The 22,404-nt window shown below is 47.0% G+C and overlaps 1 protein-coding gene and 1 long non-coding RNA gene across 6 annotated transcripts in view; one reads left to right on the plus strand and one right to left on the minus strand.

The window, feature by feature from the left end:
* Positions 1-22,404, plus strand: part of abl1 (c-abl oncogene 1, non-receptor tyrosine kinase) — a 229,113-nt gene that overhangs the window by 192,802 nt on the left and 13,907 nt on the right. For all 5 annotated transcript variants that reach the window (XM_072488806.1, XM_072488807.1, XM_072488811.1 and 2 more), the window contains exons 5-9: positions 12,876-12,960; positions 16,474-16,651; positions 17,637-17,821; positions 18,543-18,695; positions 19,821-19,910. In XM_072488806.1, coding sequence (XP_072344907.1) covers positions 12,876-12,960; positions 16,474-16,651; positions 17,637-17,821; positions 18,543-18,695; positions 19,821-19,910 — 691 coding nt within the window. The remainder of the gene's footprint in view (positions 1-12,875; positions 12,961-16,473; positions 16,652-17,636; positions 17,822-18,542; positions 18,696-19,820; positions 19,911-22,404) is intronic.
* On the minus strand, positions 5,113-6,840 carry LOC140399306 (uncharacterized). The gene is made up of 2 exons (XR_011937675.1): positions 6,755-6,840; positions 5,113-5,628 (listed from the first exon to the last, which is right to left on the minus strand). It is a non-coding gene; the product is annotated as an uncharacterized lncRNA (long non-coding RNA).

Below are 22,404 nucleotides of genomic sequence, written 5' to 3' on the forward strand. Positions count from 1 at the left end.
CCCTGATGAGGACAGATTGAGTAACATTATGCCCCAGAATTTAGAAGGATGGGAGATGATCTGATTGAAACATATGGAATTCTTTTTTTTTAATGCTTTTATGAAGAGTTTTTCCTCTTTATACACAACAAAAATAGAAGTAAACATAAGCAAATCTATACACATCAGTCATAGTTTGCAAGTGCCCAGCATTTGAATTAGACTCCTAACTCCCATTCCCCCTACTTCCCCGAGACCCCCTCCCCTCCCTTGCTATCTGGCATGTTTTTGTTGTTCGCTGGTTCATCCGTCCTGCTGTACATACTGTGCTAGCAGAGTTATACATCTGATACATTGTGATAGGTTGTTCTGCCCTCTTCTGACCCCCCCCCCCCCCCCGATGGTGAATTTGATTTTCTCCAATTGGAGAAATTCCGACAGGTTGGCCAGCCAGTCTGCAGCTTTAGGTGGTGCTGCTGATCGCCAGCCGAGCAGGATTCTTCAGCAGGCGATTAGGGAGGCAAAGGCTAGGGTGTCGGCCCTCTTCTCCCTTAAGCGTTCTGGCTGTTCTGATACCCCGAAGACTGCCACTTCCGGGCATGGCTCCACCCTCCTCCCCACAACCTTGGACATCGCCCCGAAGAAGGCTGTCCAGAAGCCAACATGTCTGGGGCACGCCCAGAACATGTGGGTGTGGTTGGCTGGGCCTCCCTGGCACAGTTCATATTTGTCCTCCACCTCTGAGAAGAACCTGCTCATTCGGGTTAGGTGTACTCTCCTGTGTACCACTTTCAGCTGCATTAGGCGTAGCTTTGTGCCTATGCATGTGGAGGTGGAGTTGACCCTATTCAGTGCTTCGCTCCAGAGTCCTCAGAGTTGTTGCAGATGGGGACCCTGATGGACATTTAGGTCAGACTGAAGTGTTGTCTTACCTGGCTACTACCACTGGGCTCGTGGAGTGCTTGGTCGGTGGGGATGGGAGCGCTGTTGTGGCCAGGGCCCAGAGGGACATCCCTATGCAGGAACCCTCCTCCATTTTTATCCATTCGGCGTCTGGTTCCTTTCTCCATCCCTTCATTCTTTCAACTGTTGATGCCCAGTGGTGATATTGCATCCTTGGGGATGTAGATCGGTATGGATCTGAATAGGGAGAGGAGCCTGGACAAGTACATTCATCCTGATCATCTGCGCCCTTCCCGCCAGGGGGAGTGGGAGCGGGTCCCACCTCTGCAGGTCCTTTTTAACTTCCTCCACCTGCCTGGCCAGATTTCATTTGTGGATCCGTGTCCAGTTGTGAGCGATCCTTCACAAACCACATTCCAGATACACAAACCCCTCCGTCACAGCCCACTCTCTCTGCCCCATTTTCTAACTACAGCAACAAAAGAACCCCCACCCCAAAGCTGACGTTTTACCACTCTTTTTAAAGATGTCGATGAACAACCTCCACCTCGAGAAGAGCCCTTCATCTGCGCCTCCAATCGCAACCTTTAATAATATTTATTATTGACGCAAGTAGGCTTACCATAACACTGCAATGAAGTTAGTGTGAAAAGCCCCTAGTCGCGACATTCCGGTGCCTGTTCGGGTACACGGAGGTAGAACTCAATGTCCAATTCACCTAACAAGCACGTCTTTCGGGACTTGTGGGAGGAAACCGGAGCACCCGGAGGAAACCCCACGCAGACACGGGGAGAACGTGCAGACTCCGCACAGACAGTGACCCAAGCCGGGAATCGAACCTGGGAGCCTGGCGCTGTAAAGCAACAGTGCTAACCACTGTGCCACCCAGGTGTGCAACACAGCCAAGTTGTTCAACCACATCATCACTTTAGGTGGCCCCAGGTCCCGCCACCCTAACAATATCCACCTCCGAGCTATTGGGGAGGCAACGGCCAACACATCAGCCTCTCTCCCCACCTGAACTTCCAGATCCTCTGAAAACCCAAATATTGCCACCCACTGGCTTGGAGTCACCTTCACCCCCAAAACCTTTCACGTAGCTCTCTCAAATATCCAGCAAACTCCTTCAAATTCGGACATGCCCAAAACATGTGGGATGATTCGCCAGTCCCTTTGCCCAGCCCCTGCATCTACCCTGTACACTCATCAGTGACACTGTCATGTGAGTCCTGTGCACCACTTTGAACTGGATGAGACTGCATGTCACACATGAAGAGGATGAGTTTGTCCATCGCATGGGCTTACTCCTTAGCCCGACTTCTAAGGCCACCCACACCCAACTCCCCATGAATGTCCGAGATCCTTCCCTCCCCTTTCTCGTCCTCGGACAAAATCTTGTCTTGCAGTGCCGGGGTGGTATTTCGGGAACTCCTTCCTAACAAAGTACCTGACTTGCCGGTACCAAAACCCATTCCCGTTGGTAATTGAAACGCCGCCTCTAGCTCCCCCCAACAGAAATGGGTCCCTAAGAGCACTCAATGCCTGCCCGTTCCCATGCCCTAAACGTGGAATCCTGGCCTGCCAGAATAAACCTGTGATTGCCACAGATCGGTACCACAGCGACATACTCTCCATCTTAAAATGCTGTCGGCATTGATTCAATACCTTAACGCTGATAACCACTTCCGGGTTTGTGGAGTATCTGGCCAGCAAGAACGGAAGAGGTGCCAATAACAGTGCCCTCGAACCCGTTCCTCTACATGAGGCGTCCTCAATCCGACCCCGCACTGACCTCCCCCACACTGCCCGCTTCCTAACCTTCTCAACATTAGCCGCCCAGTAATAATTCAGCAGGTTTAGCAGCGTTAAGCCCCCTCCCCGTCTGTCTCTCTCCAAAAATGCCCTCCTAATCCAGGGTACCTTACCCCCCATATAAACTCCGAGATCATTCTATTGATCTTACCAAAAAAGGATTTGGGCACAGAAATTGGGAGATTTTGGAAGCTGATCAGAAGCTTTGGCAGCACCGACGTTTTAACTGTCTGGATTCTTCCAACCAACGACAGTGGCTAAACATCCCACCTCTTAAAATCCTCTTTCACCTCCTCCACCAAATTTGTCAATTCAGCCTGTGCAACTGGGCCCAACTATGCGCCATTCGTATCCCCAAGTGCCGGAAACCTGCCCCGACCTGCCGAAACAGCAGCTTTTCCAAGCCCTTCCTCCCCATGTCGAGCTTACATCCCGAGAACGAGCCAAACTCCACCAGTATTCCCATGATCGTGTGTGTACCCCCCCCACCCGAAGCTCGATTGCCAAAGCAAAAAGCAACGGGGATAGCAGACACCCCTGCCTCCTTCCCCAGTGCAGACCAAAATACCCCGAGCTAACACTGTTTATACAAACACACGCCGTGAGGGCTCTATACAGCAACCTAACCCAATCTACGAACCAGTGTCCAAACTCAAACCTTCCCAACACCTCAAACAAATTTGCCCACTCAACCCGGTCAAGTGCATTCTCCGCATCCACAGACACCATCACCTGTTTCCTGGCCCTCCTGGGGCATCATCATCACATTCAACAGCCTAATATTCGCCATCAGCTGCCGCCCTTTCACGAACCCCGTTTGGTCCTCCCCTATCACCCCAGGCACACAGTCCTCTATGTTTTGGCAGCACCTTCACCAGCTTTGCATCTATATTTATCAGGCAGTATGATCCACATTACTCTGGGTTCTTAACCTTTTTAAAAATAAGCAAAATCAAAGGCGGAGATAATGTGGGCGGGGGCTCCCCCTTCCTGACCGAATCATTGTACACATCCACTAGTAGGGATCCCAATTCCGTGCCAAGCTTTTTCTAAAACTCTGCTGGGAACCCGTCCAGACCAGGGGCCTCCCGGATTGCATCCAACCCACACACCCCATTACTTCCCTCAGCATGATGGGAGCTCCCAACCCCCTGAACCTTCCCCTTCTCGACCACCAGGAAATCCAGTCCATCCAAAAACTGCCTCATGCCTTCATCCCCCACCGGCGGCTCCGAGGTGTACAACCTGCGGTAAAAGGCTACAAATACCCCAATCACACCCCCACCCCTAATCTTTCATCAGCCAAATGTACCTCACTGCTGGCCACCTCAACTGATGCACAAGCATCCTGCTGGCTTTTAGCCCATGCTCATACATCGCCCCCCCACCCCCGATCCGCCACAGCTTCCCCACCGCCTTCCCAGTAGATAAAGCTTAAACTCCCTCTGAAATATCTTCCTTCCCTTCAGCACCTCCTCGGGGACCGCTGAGCATCTCTCCTCCTTTGCTTCCCACAATCTGGAGGCAAAAACCGCATTCGTCCAATCAAGTTCCAAATAGTTTCATATAGCTACCCTTATCCTTTCGCAGATCCCCTTATCAATAAACAGCCCCATGTCTAGCCTCAACTGCAACCACTGGGAACCCCCTCTTTCCGCGTGCAGATCAACCACATGCGGCGGGTGATCTGATACCACGATCGCCGAATATTCTGTCCCAATCACCCCCTCCCCCGGTCAGTAACACCTTGGGGCAGCACGGTAGCATTGTGGATAGCACAATTGCTTCACAGCTCCAGGATCCCAGGTTCGATTCCGGCTTGGGTCACTGTCTGTGCGGAGTCTGCACATCCTCCCCGTGTGTGCGTGGGTTTCCTCCGGGTGCTCCGGTTTCCTCCCACAGTCCAAAGATGTGCATGTTAGGTGGATTGGCCATGATAAATTGCCCTTAGTGTCCAAAATTGCCCTTAGTGTTGGGTGGGGTTACTGGGTCATGGGGATAGGGTGGAGGTGTTGACCTTGGTCAGGGTGCTCTTTGCAAGAGCCGGTGCAGACTCGATGGGCCGAATGGCCTCCTTCTGCACTGTAAATTCTATGTAAAAATCGGTGTGGGAATAGGAAAATATTCTATTGATTGTCCAAATGGTCACGTTTCCATGGCGCCTGCTAGTTAATGGCCACATCAAAAGAATTCCCTAATTTATCTTGTGCGTGGATGTTTCCAGGAGTGTTGAGGGGTTTAGGGACAGGAAGAAGACCTATGAAGGGCAGTGGAGAAAGTGACTTCAAGGTAACAATGGCACATGGTGACAAGCTGACAGGGAGAGGAAAAAGAGCGGGAAAGTCAGAGCCAGGTCATGGGAAGTTCAGATGGTTAGATTTGCCACGGATCAGGAATCAATCCATGCAAGACTGAGGGCAGAAGAGAGGTTGGTTTAATTGTTAAAATATTTTTATAAATGTAGACAGAATAATGTGAAGGAAATTAAAAATGAGCTGGTTAATCAACTGGGGGGGAATTCCGTGCATGTTCTGACATTCCCAGTGCATAGTTGTCGAGCCATAACACCTGAGTGTACAATGACAATATACATTGCGTGATGAAAGGGAGTTAGAAGAGCTGCTGTTTTTCTTTACTTATGTCCCTATCCAGATGATAACATTGGGAGATTGTTTTGGGGATTTTGGTTACTTCAGGCTGGAGGACCCCTCCCTGAGATCTGACGCTCTCACAGGGTGGTAGTGGTTCTTATCCAAGACATTGGAATCTCCTGCTGCCCCCTGAGGATTGCAATTTCCTGCCTGCACCGCTGGTAAATCCTGGCTTTGCAGTGTTTTCCGTTGCGTCCCGGCTCGGATATTCCAATGCTCTCCTGCTTGACCTGTATCCTCCACACACCCTCCATAAACCTGAATTCACCCGAAACTCTGCCACCTGAAATGAAATGAAAATGGAATGAAATGAAAATCGCTTATTGTCACAAGTAGGCTTCAAGTGAAGTTACTGTGAAACGCCCCTAGTCGCCATATTCCGGCGCCTGTTCGGGGAGGCAGGTACAGGAATTGAACCCGCGCTGCTGGCCTGCCTTGGTCTGCTTTCAAAGCCAGCGATTTAGCCCTGTGCTAAAACACCTGCCTCTGAACTCATGCCGAGAGCTATTCATTCACCAATCCCTGAGCTCGCTGACCTTCATTGGCTCTCAGTCCAGCAAGGCGTCTCTCTCTCTCTCTCTCTCTCCCCCCCCCCCCCCCCCCAGCTGTACAGTTCTTTGAGAAGTCTGCATTCTTCCATCTTTAGCCTCTTGCACACCCCTCACTTCCTTTATCCTTTCATCTACCAAGGTCCTGAGCTCTGGAATCTCGCGCGCTCGTTTCTCCTTTAAGCGTCTATTTGAAACCAACCTCCTTGACCAAACATTTAGTCAGTCTTCAAACATCCCTTTTTGCCAAGTTTTAAATAATTGCTTCTGACATCTTGGGGATCTTTTGCTTTTTTTTTTCATTTCTTCGTAGGATGTGAATGTTGCAGTCAAGGCCAGCATTTGTTGCCCATCCTGAGGGGGGGGGGGGGAAGCCATCTTCTTGGCCAGCTGCAGTTCCAGCTGTTGTCAGTCCACCCACGGTGCCGTTATCGAGGGACTTCCAGGACTTTAACTCCGTAACAGTGGAGGAACAGTGATATATTTCCACGTCGGGATCATGTGTGGCCACAAAGAGATTGATAGTTGGGGTTCGACCAAAGTTATGCCATTGAATGTCATCGGGAGATGGATTCTCTCTTGTTGGAGATGATTTTTGGTGGATAATTGATTGAGTGGGAGCTGACTTTTGTAGTCATCAGTAGATATGACTCGAGCTGCTGAAGAACATTGCTAACTCACAGCTGGGGTTGGCAAATGGAGAAGCACCCCGTGCAGGAGATGCAAGCTTGCCACTTTTAGCAAGGCTCTTGGCTCGAGTTTGTGGTTGTCTTGTGACGGAAAACTTTCCCTGTTGAGTTTTACCCAGTGTTGATGGCCCCGGCTTCCGCCTCTCCCCCACCTTTATTGCGATTGACCTACCTGAGAGTTCATCGCCCAACAATTCACCATTTGATACACTGGCCCTCAAGATAAAGTCAGGATAACTTTCTTTCTCTCTCTCTCTTCTCCCCCCCCCCCCCCCCCCCCAGTATGGGAGGACAATGTTCATCAGCAAACTTCAAATAAACTCTGCAGTGTAATAATGCCCAATTGTATTACACGTTGTTACTGAGTGGGCCATGAGCCCCACCTAGTGTTCGAACTGAATATAGTCTTGCAGGATTTGGTTGAATTGCGTGTTAATACTATATACCGGGCATTGTCAAACTTGGGGGTGGGTCGCGGGCGGGTTTTGGGGGGGCCACGGAGCCATCCGTCGCGGTTCACCTGATCGCGCAAATCCGTGTGCAGCAGCCGCCTTTTAAAATGCCAGCTGCAAGCGGCCTTCAAAATGGCCAGGAACAGATGTTTTCAAATTTGGCTGCACTGCACATGCGTGCGCGATCATCTGTGCGCATGCGCGCCGATGATCGGGCACACATGCGCAGTGCGGCCGCATTTTTTTTAAATGGTCGCAGCCTCTTTTTTTTCAAGATTGGGGGGCCCAAAGGGACCATTGGGGCCAAAGGGACCCAAAACCATTTCCTCCATTTTTGTCAGCAACAAACAAGATCAGAGAAAATGGTGGGTCGCGCAGGTCGACCGGCGTGGCCCGCGCAGGTCGGCCGGCGTGGGCCGCGCAGGTCGGCCGGTTGGTAAAAATGGGTCCCCGGAAAAAAAGTTTGAAAAACACTGCTCTATACCGATTAGAAGTCTTAGTGCTGTATATGAACATTGTTAACCTGGTGCAATGAACTGACATTCCAATCAATTAGAATTTCACTGAGTCATCATAAAGAGGCAGTGTTGTTCCCCAGAATGCGCGTGAAACAATTGTGCTGTCCTACTGGAACTGAGACTGTTGCCCTGCATAAGCCTAGAGCTTTCATCCCTCTAAATTGCATTCTGCCTTGAGAGTTTGTTTTGCGCATGCGGACTACAGCGACAATTTGAGCTGATGACTCAAGTGACGCATGAGAAATTATACCCTATTACAAGAGGGTGGGCTTCGGTGAAAAACCTTCCCTGGACATTGGAACCCCAATTATCCGAAAAAGTGGAGAGTCCCCAGTTTATTAAGTGAACAAGTAAGAGTCGTCATTTTTTTGTTTTTTAATTTAGAGTACCCAATTCTTTAGTTTTTTTCCAATTTAGCATGGCCAGTTCACCTACCCTGCACATCTTTGGGTTCTGGGGGTGAGACCCACGCCGACACGGGGAGAATGTGCAAACTCCATACGGACAGTGACCCGGGGCCAATATCGAATCCGGGTCCTCGGCACCGCGAGGCAGCAGTGCTAACCACTGTGGTCACCGTGCCATCCCTGATGAGAGCCTTCATATTGAACTTAGCCACGTACAAATTCTGGTTTAGCTCTTGCTGAATGAGCATAACAACCACTTGCAGTTATGTAGCACCTTTAACATTATAAAACATCCCAGGGAGCTTCACAGCCCTAAATTTCAAATAAGAAGGAAGCTGACAATGATTTTCAGATGTGCAGGTTAGGGGGATTAGCCGTGCTAAACTTCCCTGTAGTATCAAAAGATGTGTAGGCTGGAGTGGTGGGGGCCCTAGGTAGAGTGCTCTTTCAGAGGGTCGGTGCAGATTTGAAAGGCCGAATGGCCTCCTGCATTGTAGGGCTTCTCTAATTTTGAGCAGATGATTCTCGTGAGAATGTGTTGTTCACTTTTAAGGCCCATTTGAATGGAGCTAGAGATGTATACAGAGCTAGAGATGTATACAATATGTTTCAACCGTTGACGTCGACGTCCCATTAATCCACTGCTCTGTCAGTTTCAGCTTAGTTCTTCCTCTACAACCTCCCGCAATGAAATTTAACATACAGGAGACTCCTCAACAACTTGCACTGTCTCCACCTGCTGGCAAGGTCAACATTGGCCCGGGAGAATTGTTTCAGCACAGGTGTACTCCATCGCCACCGGTCACCTGATCTATTTTGCAGAAAGCGGATGTTCAAAGTGGATAATGTTTGAAGTCACAGAATTGGTGCAGGGTCAGTTGGAGCTGAGCCATGGTTGGAGAGCTGAGAAGTAGGCAGAAGGGTCCAAGCCCAGATAGCAAGTTCCGCATTGTATAGATCATCCAGCTTGGGTTCAATAATGACCAGTTAATCTCACAGTCGAAAGGTTATTGGTTCAAACACCGCTCCACAACTTGTGTGTGTAATCTAGCCTGATATTTCACTGATGCTGTCTTTTGGATAAGAAATGGAAGAAAATTGCACGGCTACGGGGAAAGTGCAGGAGAGTAAGACTATATGGACTGCTGTGCTGAAATATTAGCACTGGTACAATGGGATGAATGGCCTCTTCTGCACCAGTCTATGATTCTGTGCTAAACAGTGGCTGTATCTGCCTATTGGAAGATAACAGAAGGGATACCCTGGCACTGTCAACAAAGAGCAGGGAAGTCTGCCCAGTGCTCCAGCCCACATTCCTCCCTTAATGCCATCTTCAACAGATAATAGAATCAAAACAGCGCAAAAGGAGACCATTTGGCCATCGCATCTCGGTGATCGCCCTCTGGAAAAACAATCCCCCCCCCCCCCCCCCCCCCACACACACACACACACACACACACACACACACACACACACACACGGTCATTTATCTAATTGCTGTTTGTGTAACCTGAGCTTTTATAAATTGGCCGCACATCTGGCAAAACGAATGGTCCCACTTTTTATATAAAGTACTTCATTGGCTGTGCAGTGCTTTGTCAAATCCTGAGGACGTGGGAGGCGCTGTATAAATGCACGTTTATCTGTCATCATTGCTTTCAAAATGAGAAGAAAGCATTTGTAATGCTATTTTCCTGGAAGGGAAAGTCAGTGGAAAGATCGAACAGTGAATTGAACAGGGACTCTTTTGTACCATTATCTTCTCTTAATTTTCCATGATTCAGTTAGGGTGCTTTAACAAATTTGGCATTGACACCAAGGACTACCAGCTAAACCTTTGCAGCAGGAACCAGGCCTGAACTGAATGCAAAGTGATGTTTGGACACTCCGGTCTCTACGTTTTACTATTCTTCACTCGTGTGACAGTTCAGACCCTAATCGGGCAGCATTGCACGATAACTGGGTCAGTGCAGAGGGGGTGTCCCCTTGAGGAAGCTCACTGTGTGTGCTTTCTTCACATAGGACCTTTGCTATACCCTCTATAAGCAGGTAGAATACTGATAATCTTTTCTAACTAAAATTGTTATGGCTTCCCGTCTTGCACTGTGCATCTTAACATCTGGACAAATTTAGTCTTTGAGACCATTGAGTCCTTCAAGGACAAAGTAGTTAAACATTTAAAGCAGAGGAAACAGGAGAGAGTGGTGTGTGATTAGTTTTGTATTATTGCAGCAAAGAGGGCAGTTCCAAATGAACTGGATCCTTCAGAGATGCTTTTTGACTTGCCCCCATCAGATTTACGGGTCAAGAATTCCAAACTCTGAATGTAACCCAGCTGCGAATGAGATACTCCAGTTACTACACAATACTTTAAAATGTGGCATTTAGTTGATTTTAGAGTAGAGGGAATTCAACCAAGGGCCAGCCTGGGTACTGGGTGAGAGTGCAACCGACCCTGGATACTGAGTGAGAGTTCAACCGATCTTCCTGATTTCTGTTCAGCTGCTGCATTAAACCCTCTTGACGAGTGGTTCCTGCTGTGTTTTCCTTGAATTACACAAGATCTGTGTGTGTGTAGCTTCAAAGCATTTGTCCCCAGTGCCAATATATATCAGTAATATTGTCAATCGATGTTCTACTGCATTGACTGCAGTGTCACAAGCAACAGAACCTTGTGGACAAAAGCAAATTACTGCGGATGCTGGAATCTGAAATCAAAAAGAAAATGCTGGAATATTTCAGCCGGTCTGGTAGCATCTGTAGTGAGAGAAAAGAGCTAACATTTCGAGTCCAGGTGACCGAGTTCAGCTTTGACAAAGGGTCATCTGGACTCGAAACGTTAGCTCTTTCCTCTCACTGCAGATGCTACCAGACCAGCTGAGATTTTCCAGCATTTTCTTTTTGGTTTCGGAATCTTGTGGACAGTGATTTTAATGGACATTGGCATGACAATAGTATTTTTAAAATATGTTTAGCGTACCCAATTCTTTATTTCCAAATAAGGGACAAGTTAGCGTGGTCAATTATCCTACCCTGCACATCTTTTTTGGTTGTGGGGGTGAGACCCACACAGACACGGGGAGAATGTGCAAACTCCACACGGACAGTGACCGGGGCCGGGATCGAACCCAGGCCCTCGGCGCCAAGAGGCAGCAGTGCTAACCATTACATCACCGTGTCACCCACCATGACAACAGTATTGATAGAAATGTACCATGTACTTTAGCCTTGTAGTTATTGTACTGGACTTGCAATTCCGATATTCAAATGCCGCTGAGTAAGTTGTGAAGTTGAACTCAAAATAAATTTGGTAGTTTCTGGGTTAGCGCAAAATCGCCCAATTGTCATATACATTGCCACCTCCACCTTGTGTGCGGTATCAGTTCCACACTACGTGGTCAATTCTTAATGTTTTCCAAGCTACCAGGTTAGCCTTGTCAGCATCACCCACATCCCAAGAACAAGTGAACATTACCACATGGTTAGGGGCTGGTTTAGAACACTGGGCTAAACCGCTGGCTTTTAAAGCAGACCAAGGCAGGCCAGCAGCACGGTTCGATTCCCGTACCAGCCTCCCCGAACAGGCGCCGGAATGTGGCGACTAGGGGCTTTTCACAGTAACTTCATTGAAGCCTACTCGTGACAATAAGCGATTTTCATTTCATTTCATGGCAGCACCATCTACCCACGACTTGTCTTACTAACCACACAACGTTTCCACTTTGCTCAGCAATTTCAGGGATTCTTTCAACTCGCAGTGCAAAAATGAGGAGTTGTTTTTTTAAAGTTTTTTTAAAAAAGTTAAAGTACCCAATTATTATTTTTTTTCCAATCAAGGGGCAGTTTAGCATGACCGATCCACCCAACCTGTTGGGTTGTGGGGGTGAGACCCACACAGACATGGGGAGAATGTGCAAGCTCCACACAGTGACGGGGCTGGGATTGAACCTGGGACCTCGATGCCATGAGGCAGCAGTGCTAACAACTGCGCCATCGTGCCACACAGAAATGAGGAGTTCTTACAAAATGATTGCAGTATAGACTGGCAATTTTTTTGTTTGAAAGAGCACTTATAGGGTGCACAATAAATGGTAACAGGATAAGATTGGGGGAAGTGCCCAGATTCTCTCAGAAGTCGAGAACACGAGTAATAATGAGGCTTGTTTAACTAGTCGCTCACTGTGTTCTCGTATATAAAAGCTGCCGCTTCAATGTAACTCATTTCAGGTGACGTACTTTGAGAAATCTCTATACAAGGTGAGGTGTCGTATCAATTTGAGCCTCTTTCTAGAATTGTAGAGTGACAGAGCTTAGGAGACCATTCAGCCCATCGTGCTGATGCCAACCCTTTTGAAAGGTTCATCCAATTGGTCCCACCGCACCCCTTGCGCAGAGCCTTGTAAATTTTTCTTTTCAAGTATTGATCTGATTCCCTTTTGAAAGTTACTATCGAAGCTGCATGAAAACATTTCTCATCTCCTCCCTGAGGGAATGTTAAGCAGAATTTGCAGTTCAGCCATGTACCATGGGTGCGGAGTTGAAATACGATATTTGCATGTAGTTATGAAACTGCAACTTCATTGTCTCCATCCGTGTATTCCAGATTTGGCTAACCTCTGTGTACAGTTGTTACGTGTAACATCTTGGTACGTGAGTCCTGTGAACAAATGTCTGCAACAAAACATAGAATATGTTCTTTATGGGGGGGGGGGGCGGGGGGGGTGCATTGGCATTTCAGTTACAAAACTGAGTGAATCGCATGCGGTGCATTTGTGGTTGAGACCACTGCTGCCATAGTCTTTTGCCACGGATTGGCAGCGGATGCATCAAACTCTTCATTTATTTTGTGTGCGATGCCAGCATCCCTGCACCGTTTGCTTCTCCGTGCTTAATGCAGAGCTGTTCTCTTTCTGCAGGAAGATACAATGGAAGTGGAAGAATTTTTGAAAGAGGCTGCAGTTATGAAGGAAATTAAGCATCCCAATCTGGTACAGCTGCTAGGTAAGTCTTTGCAGGTGAGGTGACTTTTCAACACCGATGCCAGTGTTTGAGTACTTGTCTTTTTAGAAGGAGAATTTGTCACCATTGATTTCTCCAATCAATTAAACTAAAAAAAAACACCAGGGTGTATAAAGTCAGGGTCATGCCTGAAAGGACAGGGAATTGGAAGCAATTTCTTTTCAACACAGATTGTTATTGGATTTTGGATTGCACCAGCAGAAGAGGCTACGGGATCTCATTCAATCATGACATAAAAGAGAAAGCTAAGTTGGGACTTGAAGAAATATATTAAAGGATATAAGAGAGGAAAGGGGCATGAGATTAGACTGACTCCAATGTGGAACCAAACAGCAACAGAGGCCTTCTCCAAACCTGTAACAATAACTGTGGCTGTAAATTGAATGATATTAGATTTAAGTGGATAAAGCAGCATACTTATACTGAATTATCATTGAGAAGAGAATCTTGAAGATAATAAACTACATGTACTCACAGCAGTCCTGAAATTGAACTTGGCTGCATTGCACTTGCAGTTTCAATTAAACTCACCAGACGTAGGTGTTGTTGTGAAGCCTTGAATCTTGATCTCAATATATTTCAAACTACAGTAAGTGTGTCCTGAGCATAAATTACTGGACATTTAGTGGTTTTTACATCTTTAGTTACTTCTGAGGCTGTGTTTGCACTAACGGGCGGCACGGTGGCTCAGTGGTTAGCACTGCTTCCTCACAGCGTCAGAGACCCAGGTTCAATACCAGCTTGGGTCTCTGTCTGTGTGGAGTTTGTACGTTCTCCCCGTGTCTGCGTGAGTTTCCTCCGGGTGCTCCAGTTTCCTCCCATGTTCCAACGTCCAAAGATGTGCAGGTTAGGTAGATTGGCCATGATAAATTGCCCCTTCTGGGAGGCACGGTGGTACAGCACTGCTGTCTCATGGCGCTGAGGTCCCAGGTCCGATTGCAGCTCTGGGTCACTGTCCGTGTGGAGTTTGCACATTCTCCCCGTGTTTGCGTGGGTTTCGTCCCCACAACCCAAAGATGTGCAGGGTAGGGAAATTGGCCATGATTGATTGGCCATGCTAAATTGCCCCTTAATTGGATAAAATTAATTGGGCACTCTAAATTTATTTTTTTAAATAAATAAATAAATTGCCCCTTAGTGTCTAAAAGGTTAGGTGGGCTACTGGGTTGCGGGGATAGGGTGGGGGCAAGGCCTAGGTAGGGTGCTCTTTAATACGGTCGGTGCAGACTCGATGGGCCTCCTTTTGCACTAGTGATTTTATGGAACAGTTCACTGTATAACAGAACTGTACAGAGTTGAATAGAACGTACTGCACTGAAACAAGCCCAACTGGTCTGTGCTGTGTTCATTCACCACACAAGCTGCCTCCGACCACTCTTTATCTTAACCCTATTAGCAGAACCTTTTATTCCTTTTTTTCCCTCAAGTGTTCACGTAGCAGAGATGCATTTAAGGGATACTATTTGCCTTAACTACTCATTGCATTAGGGAATTTTGCATTCTAGGCATTCTCTGAGTAAAGGAATTCCTGCTGAATTCCCTGTTGATTTTATTAGTGGCTATTTCAGAGCACAATTTTTGGCCTTTGCCACAAGTGGAAGCTTTTCTACATCTACCCTATTCAACCTCTTTGTAATTTTGAGCACCTCCAACAGGTCTTCTCTTTTCCCGAGAGAACTCCAGCGAGTTCAGTCCTTCTAGATGGGTATAACCTCTTAGTTCTGGTGTCATCCTTTTAAACTATTTTTGCATCTTGTCCAGTGTCTCTATGCCTTTTTTAACCCTTAATTTGTGGTTGTTGTTATGCAAAGGGATATATAGTTATCACAGGGAGTTCACGGGGAGGTTGCAGAACTGATGTCTGATGTTCACAGTACTCTTAAGTGAGGTCTAACCAGGATTATATCCAAATCTAAGACGGCCTCTCTGCTTTTCAATTTGACCCCTCTAGAAATGAGCCTTGGTGCCGTGTTTGCTTTTTTGACCTTTTTCAACTTGAGGCACTACTTTTAGGGATTTATATATCCGTACCCCCACCCCAAGATCTCTCTGTCCACCTACCCCATCCAGACTCTTATTTTACTACAGTCGACCAGTTAGGAGCGTAAAAAAACTTTGAAATTTTTTTTTTATCCTTTTGAATTTTTGGCGCTCTATTAAAAAAAACAGGTCACGCTGCCCAATGGATCCAAAGACATGCTTCATTTGCAAGAAATACTAACAACCCATTTTCATAAATTTTTTAAAAATTAATTTAGAGTACCCAATTCATTTTTTCCAATTAAGGGGCAATTTAGCATGTCTAATCCACCTACCCTGCACATCTTTGGGTTGTGGGGGAGAAACCCACGCAGACACAGGGAGAACGTGCAAACTGCACACGGACAGTGACCCAGGGCCGGGATCGAACCTGGGACCTCGGTGCCGTGAGGCAGGAGTGCTAACCACTGCGTCACTATGTTGCCCTCCATTTTCATGAATAACCCTTAATTTTGGGGTCTTATAAATGCCTTTAACATTGTAAAATATGGATATATTAGGGCAGGTGACAGAAAGCTTGGTCAAAAAAGTAGGTTTTAAGGAATGGCTTAAAAAGAGAAAAATGGGGCAGCACGGTGGCGTAGTGGTTAGCACTGCTGCCTCACTGTGGCGAGGTCCCAGGTTCGATCCCGGCTCTGGCTCACTGACCGTGTGGAGTTTGCACATTCTCCCCGTATTTGCGTGGGTTTCACCCCCACAACCCAAAGATGTGCAGGCCAGGTGGATTGGCCACGCTAAATTGCCCCTTAATTGGAAAAAATGAATTGGGTACTCTAAATTTATTTTAAAAACAAATAAAGAGAAAGGTGAGGGAGGGGGGGAGGGGTTTGCGACCACTCCTGTGAAGCAGCTCGAAATGTTTTCTTATGCTAACTGAGCTCTATAATTCTGATAATTTCACATTCCTGTTGGATAGAGATCACTAAAATTTTCAGTGATGCGGAGAAATGAAATTCTGGAAGTTTTTGCTGGTGGGTGCCTGGATTTGAGGACTTTGTTTTGAAGTTAAGGGCATCCAAGTCTATTTATTTTTAGTAAGAATGTGAGAACTGATGGACAGGTGGCAGGGCTTTACTAAAATGGTGAATTCCTGTTGCAAAGGGGATACAGAATTGTTTATTCTAAAATCACAGCCAGTAACCCAGTGGAGACTCAGAATAGGCGACACGGGAAACTTTGCAACATTATGATTGGAAAGTAACCTATCATAAATCAGAATAATGCATCCCATTTTATATGGAAAAAAAGTTGGGAAACAACGATTTTATCAGACACCAAAACAACATTAAAATGTTTATTTTAAAATGTTTCACTTTTTGGATCGAGTTTCTCTGCACAAGTTAGTGTTGAGCAACAGGCCATTCACCCAGCTGGGAACACGGAATGGATTTGAACACCATGTAGAATGTTAAAAACACTTTTACAATGAATCCCTTGTGTCATTTCTCCCTAAAGGTGTATGTACCCGGGAGCCTCCGTTTTACATCATCACAGAGTTTATGACTCATGGTAACCTACTGGATTACCTGCGTGATTGCAACAAGGAGGAGGTGAATGCTGTTGTGCTGCTATACATGGCAACTCAGATCTCCTCTGCGATGGAATATTTGGAGAAGAAAAATTTCATTCACAGGTACATTGTCTTCGTACTCAATTCTATTAGGGTGTGATTCATTTCACCAAGTAGGATTGAGATTCACTGCAAAAAAGTGTCATGTTCAAAATGTATTTTTAAACGTCAGCTCCTTGTTGAATAGAGCACAGCATGAGAATTACCAGGTCGTCTACTCTAACCAGGACTTGTGGGTGTTGCTATCTGCGATCTTTAAAATAACACTGGCTTGGACAAATCTAAGCTCTTTCTCATGCAGAAACAGCCTGAACCCTGTGTAACTGAGTTCACTGCTCACATGCTGTAATAGCATGTTCACGTGGAAGTGAAGGGTGGCACAGTGGTTAGCACTGCTGCCTCACAGCAACAGGGACCCGGGTTCAATTTCAGCCTTGGGTGACTGTCTGTGTGGAGTTTGCACTTTCTCCCCGTGTCTGCAAGGGTTTCCTCCCATAGTCACAAAGATGAGCCAGTTAGGTGGATTGGCCATGCTACATTGTCCCTAATGCCCAAGGATGTGCAGGTTACGGGCAGAGAGTGGGGGAGTGGGCCTAGGTAGGGTGCTGTCTCCTGGAGGACTCATACAAACTCAATGGGCCGAATGGCCTCCTGCACTGTAGGAATTCTATGGAAGTCGGTTATTTTCAAGGCACTGAAAGATCCATTCATAGAATGATTTCTGAAAGTAAGGTAATGAATTGGACAATCGCTATATGTACTTGTCATTCGGCCGTGATTTATTTTCGACAGCTACAACTGTCTGAGGAGAAGGAATTGTCATTTTCAAATTAATAGCTGTGTGTTAATGCTGGGTCTCTATCTTTCAGTCTGGACAATGCAGTCAGGAGCAAACTACCTGCACACTCTTCACAGACATATGTGGCTTCATAGCCATCTAATTCTCCCAATGTACCTTTTCTAGTGTCTAATTGTAAATTACTGCGGCGTCTGATTGTCTCTTGTAACTTTCTCTCTGAATCTGATTGTTCTTTGTGCCTTCTCCTAGGGACCTTGCCGCTAGGAATTGCCTTGTAGGGGAGAACCACTTGGTTAAAGTGGCTGACTTTGGGTTAAGTAGGTTAATGACGGGGGACACGTACACAGCACACGCTGGGGCAAAGTTTCCCATTAAATGGACTGCTCCAGAGAGTCTGGCCTACAACAAATTTTCAATCAAATCCGATGTGTGGGGTAAGTACATAGACTGAATATTTATAATGTGCATTGCTAAAATTCTTGCACTAAGTGCAAGTGCTTTTGGCGGCGGATGGAACCCATCCGGAATAATTAACTCTGGTTAAAGAAACCTCACTATTAAAACCAAAGCTCTTGCAATCCGCTTGAGCCATTTGCTAGATTTCCCAGTCTCCCCTTCTTCCCCCACACCCCTCTTATTTGTGTTGAGTTCCGCATACTTCATTATGGTTTGCCGTCTGTGGGTGTGTTATTGATGCCAGTAATGTCAGGAAGCTGAATTTCCAGCAGTTACTTCCACTGGGAGCCATTCAGCTTTGGTGTGTTTATCCAATTAATTTTTCAAACCCTTCCCTCCACCCACCCCATCACCATACAGCCGCATTGTCTGAGCTCATTGCTGAGTGAATAGAAATAATAGGGACCGTATTACACAAAATCCATAATGATCGACCTCTGAATCATTTACAGGGTCCTAGAGGCAATAGTCCCTCTACATGTGAAATTGCATCATCCTCCCATTGTTTATCTTGAACATCTTGAATGATTTGACCATTTCTTGCACTCATTTCTATGTGAAGGAGACAAGGATATCTCATGATGGAATTAATGGAATATCATTAGACTGCAACTGCGCACATAATGGGACTGCTGCAAAGAAAATGATCTCTTTCTGTGTGTTATATTAGTTCAGATATATAATGTCATTTCCCCCCAGCCTTTGGTGTGCTCCTGTGGGAGATTGCGACATACGGCATGTCCCCTTACCCTGGAATTGACCTTTCGCAAGTTTATGACCTGTTGGAAAAGGATTACAGGATGGAGCGGCCTGAAGGTTGTCCAGAGAAAGTCTACGAGTTGATGCGAGCATGTGAGTACACAAGGAGTCAATTCAGCGGCAAGTCCACGGCGCTGAGGTCCCGGGTTCGATCCCGGCCCCGGGTCACTGTCCGTGTGAAGTTTGCACATTCTCCCCATGCCTGTGTAGGTCACATCCCAAAAAGATGTGTAGGGTAGGTGGATTGGTCACACTAAATTGCCTCTTAATTGGGAAAAAAAACAATTGAGGACTCTAAATTTATTTTTTTAAATTCAGGGGCAAGTTTAGATTGTGTATCATATAAAAGTACTACAACTGCCAGCATTTCCTGGTCAGCTTTTCCCATTATAAATTCCCATGTTCATACTTATGGTAACTGCCAGTCACACTGCAGTTCTATCCTCAAGCCACTGGAGGTGCTGTAATGATGCTGGCCTCTCCACAGCCAGCAGCCCAACAATAGTACTCAGTCCACACACAGTTATTATAATAATAATCTTGATTAGTGTCACACGTAGGCTTACATTTACACAGCAATGAAGTTACTGTGAAAATACCCTAGTCGCCACATTCCGGCACCTGCTCGGGTATACCGAGGGAGAATTCAGAATGTTCAATTCACCTAAGAAGCACGACTTTCAGGACTGGGAGGAAACCGGAGCACCCGGAGGAAACCCACGCAGACACGGGGAGAACGTGCAGTATCTTCACAGACAGACAGTGACCCAAGCCGGGAATCAAACCCGAGTCCCTGGCGCTGTGAAGCAATAGTGCTAACCACTGTGCTACCATGCTGCCCACTTCCGTATTATTTGCCCCATCCGCCCCACGCGCTGGAGCGTGCCACAATTACACCGCTCTCTAATTAAAGGAGGTCAATTAAACAGCTGCCTACCATTAAGTCAAGAAAGGTTTGAATGCTGGTCTGGCCTGAAAAACATTGGTGCTATTACTTTGATTTCAGCTAGCTGGTCGGCGGACAGGCGGTGCGAGGACTGCACTCTTCACCAGGGCTTAACTCTCGGCTTCATCCGCGGTAGGGGCAGAGGAAACCTGCTCGCTTCCCTCAGTGAATCAGTAGATGAGTTAGTGTTAGGAAACAGGCCGCAGTGTCGCTGTTGGATGGGAAGGCTTTACCTCACTAAGAAAACTTCTAACCACGATGCTCGTCTCTAGGTTGGAAGTGGAACCCAGGGGACCGGCCATCATTCGCAGACATCCATCGAGCTTTTGATACAATGTTCCAGGAATCCAGCATATCAGAAGGTAAGTGCTGGTGGTGGAGGGCAGACAGACCAGGTTATATAAGGGGTAGGCAGAGTTTGTTGGTTTCAGTCCCTCCAAGGCAGCACACGCCTCAAACAAAAATTCGACATTCTTTTATTTCTCTATTTTTAAAACTCCCTTGCACTTTATTTCAATGCTGTGTACAAATAAATCTCTTTAATCTGCAATAATGGTGTCATTTTACATTTGTATAGCAGAACTTCAATAATTAGGGCAAGGAATCCATTGGAATTATGCCAATGTGTACAGTAGTTCTTGGCAATGTCTCTATTTTCTGCAAGGTCCTCTGCGGATGTTAATGATATAGAAATATATGTTACAATTAGCAGAGGATGATGGGAATATGCCAATATTTACAGAGGATGATTGGATGCATGTGAATAATCACTGGGAATGATTAGGTGAGCGTCAGTATTCACTGGGAGTGATTGCGTGTGTGTCAGTATTCACTGAGCGTGATTGCGTGAGTGTCAGTATTCACTGAGCGTGATTGCGTGCGTGTCAGTATTCACTGGGAGTCATTGTGTGCGTGTCAGTATTCACTGAGCGTGATTGAGTGCGTGTCAGTATTCACTGGAGTGATTGGGTGTGTCAGTATTCACTGGGAGTGATTGCGTGCGTGTAGTATTCACTGGGAGTGATTGTGTGTGTCAGTATTCACTGGGAGCGATTGCGTGCGTGTCAGTATTCACTGGGAGCAATTGCGTGCGTGTCAATATTCACTGGGAGCAATTGCGTGCGTGTCAGTATTCACTGGGAGCGATTGCGTGCGTGTCAGTATTCACTGGGAGCGATTGCGTGCGTGTCAGTATTCACTGGGAGCGATTGCGTGCGTGTCAGTATTCACTGGGAGTGATTGCATGCGTGTCAGTATTCACAGTGATTGCGTGCATGTCAGTATTCCCTGGGAGCGATTGCGTGCGTGTCAGTATTCACTGGGAGTAATTGCGTGCGTGTCAGTATTCACTGGGAGCAATTGCGTGCGTGTCAGTATTCACTGGGAGTGATTGCATGCGTGTCAGTATTCACAGTGATTGCGTGCATGTCAGTATTCCCTGGGAGCGATTGCGTGTGTGTCAGTATTCACTGGGAGTGATTGCGTGCGTGTCAGTATTCACTAGGAGTGATTGCGTGCGTGTCAGTATTCACGGAGTGATTGCGCGCGTGTCAGTATTCACAGTGATTACGTGCGTGTCAGTATTCACAGTGATTATGTGCGTGTCAGTATTCACAGTGATTATGTGCGTGTCAGTATTCACTGGGAGCGATTGCGTGCGTGTCAGTATTCACTGGGAGCGATTGCGTGCGTGTCAGTATTCACTGGGGACGATTGCGTGCGTGTCAGTATTCACTGGGGACGATTGCGTGCGTGTCAGTATTCACTGGGGGTGATTGCGTGCATGTCAGTATTCACTGGGAGCGATTGCGTGCGTGTCAGTATTCACTGGGAGCGATTGCGTGCGTGTCAGTATTCACTGGGGACGATTGCGTGCGTGTCAGTATTCACTGGGGACGATTGCGTGCGTGTCAGTATTCACTGGGGGTGATTGCGTGCATGTCAGTATTCACTGAGTGATTGCGTGCGTATCAGTATTCACTGTGCGTGATTGCGTGCGTATCAGTATTCACTGAGTGTGATTGCGTGCGTGTCAGTATTCACTGGGAGTCATTGCGTGTGTGTCAGTATTCACTGAGCGTGATTGCGTGCGTATCAATATTCACTGGAGTGATTGGGTGTGTCAGTATTCACTGGGAGTGATTGCGTGAGTGTAGTATTCACTGGGAGTGATTGGGTGTGTCAGTATTCACTGGGAGTGATTGCGTGCGTGTCAGTATTCGCTGGGAGCGATTGCGTGCGTGTCAGTATTCACAGTGATTGCGTGCGCATCAGTATTCACTGGGAGTGATTGCGTGTGTGTGAGTAATCACTGGGAGTGATTGCGTGCGTGTCAGTATTCACTGGGAGCGATTGCGTGCGTGTCAGTATTCGCTGGGAGTGATTACGTACGTGTCAGTATTCACTGGCAGTGATTACGTACGTGTCAGTATTCACTGGCAGTGATTGCGTGCGTGTCAGTATTCACTGGGAGCGATTGGGTGTGCGTCAGTATTCACTGGGAGTGATTGCGTGCGTGTCAGTATTCACTGGGAGCGATTGGGTGTGCGTCAGTATTCACTGGGAGTGATTGCGTGCGTGTCAGTATTCACTGGGTGTCATTGCGTGCATGTCAGTATTCACTGGGAATGATTAGGTGTGCGTCAGTAAGGATTTCCGGGTGCGGCGATGACCAGCTGAGTCGCACGTTTCGGCAGCTCCCGGTGAAACGGACTTTTGGGCTCTTGATAGGAGCCCCAACGGCAATTTTGACGGCTAAAAACACTGTGCGGTAAACCAGAAGGGAATCCCCCCTGGATACGGATGAAAAAAGGAGGAGAAAGTGGCCGGATTGCAGTGGATCCTTTAGAACAGCGG

The sequence above is a fragment of the Scyliorhinus torazame genome, chromosome 22 (genome assembly GCF_047496885.1).
Source record: "Scyliorhinus torazame isolate Kashiwa2021f chromosome 22, sScyTor2.1, whole genome shotgun sequence".
Classification (NCBI taxonomy): Eukaryota; Metazoa; Chordata; class Chondrichthyes; order Carcharhiniformes; family Scyliorhinidae; genus Scyliorhinus; species Scyliorhinus torazame.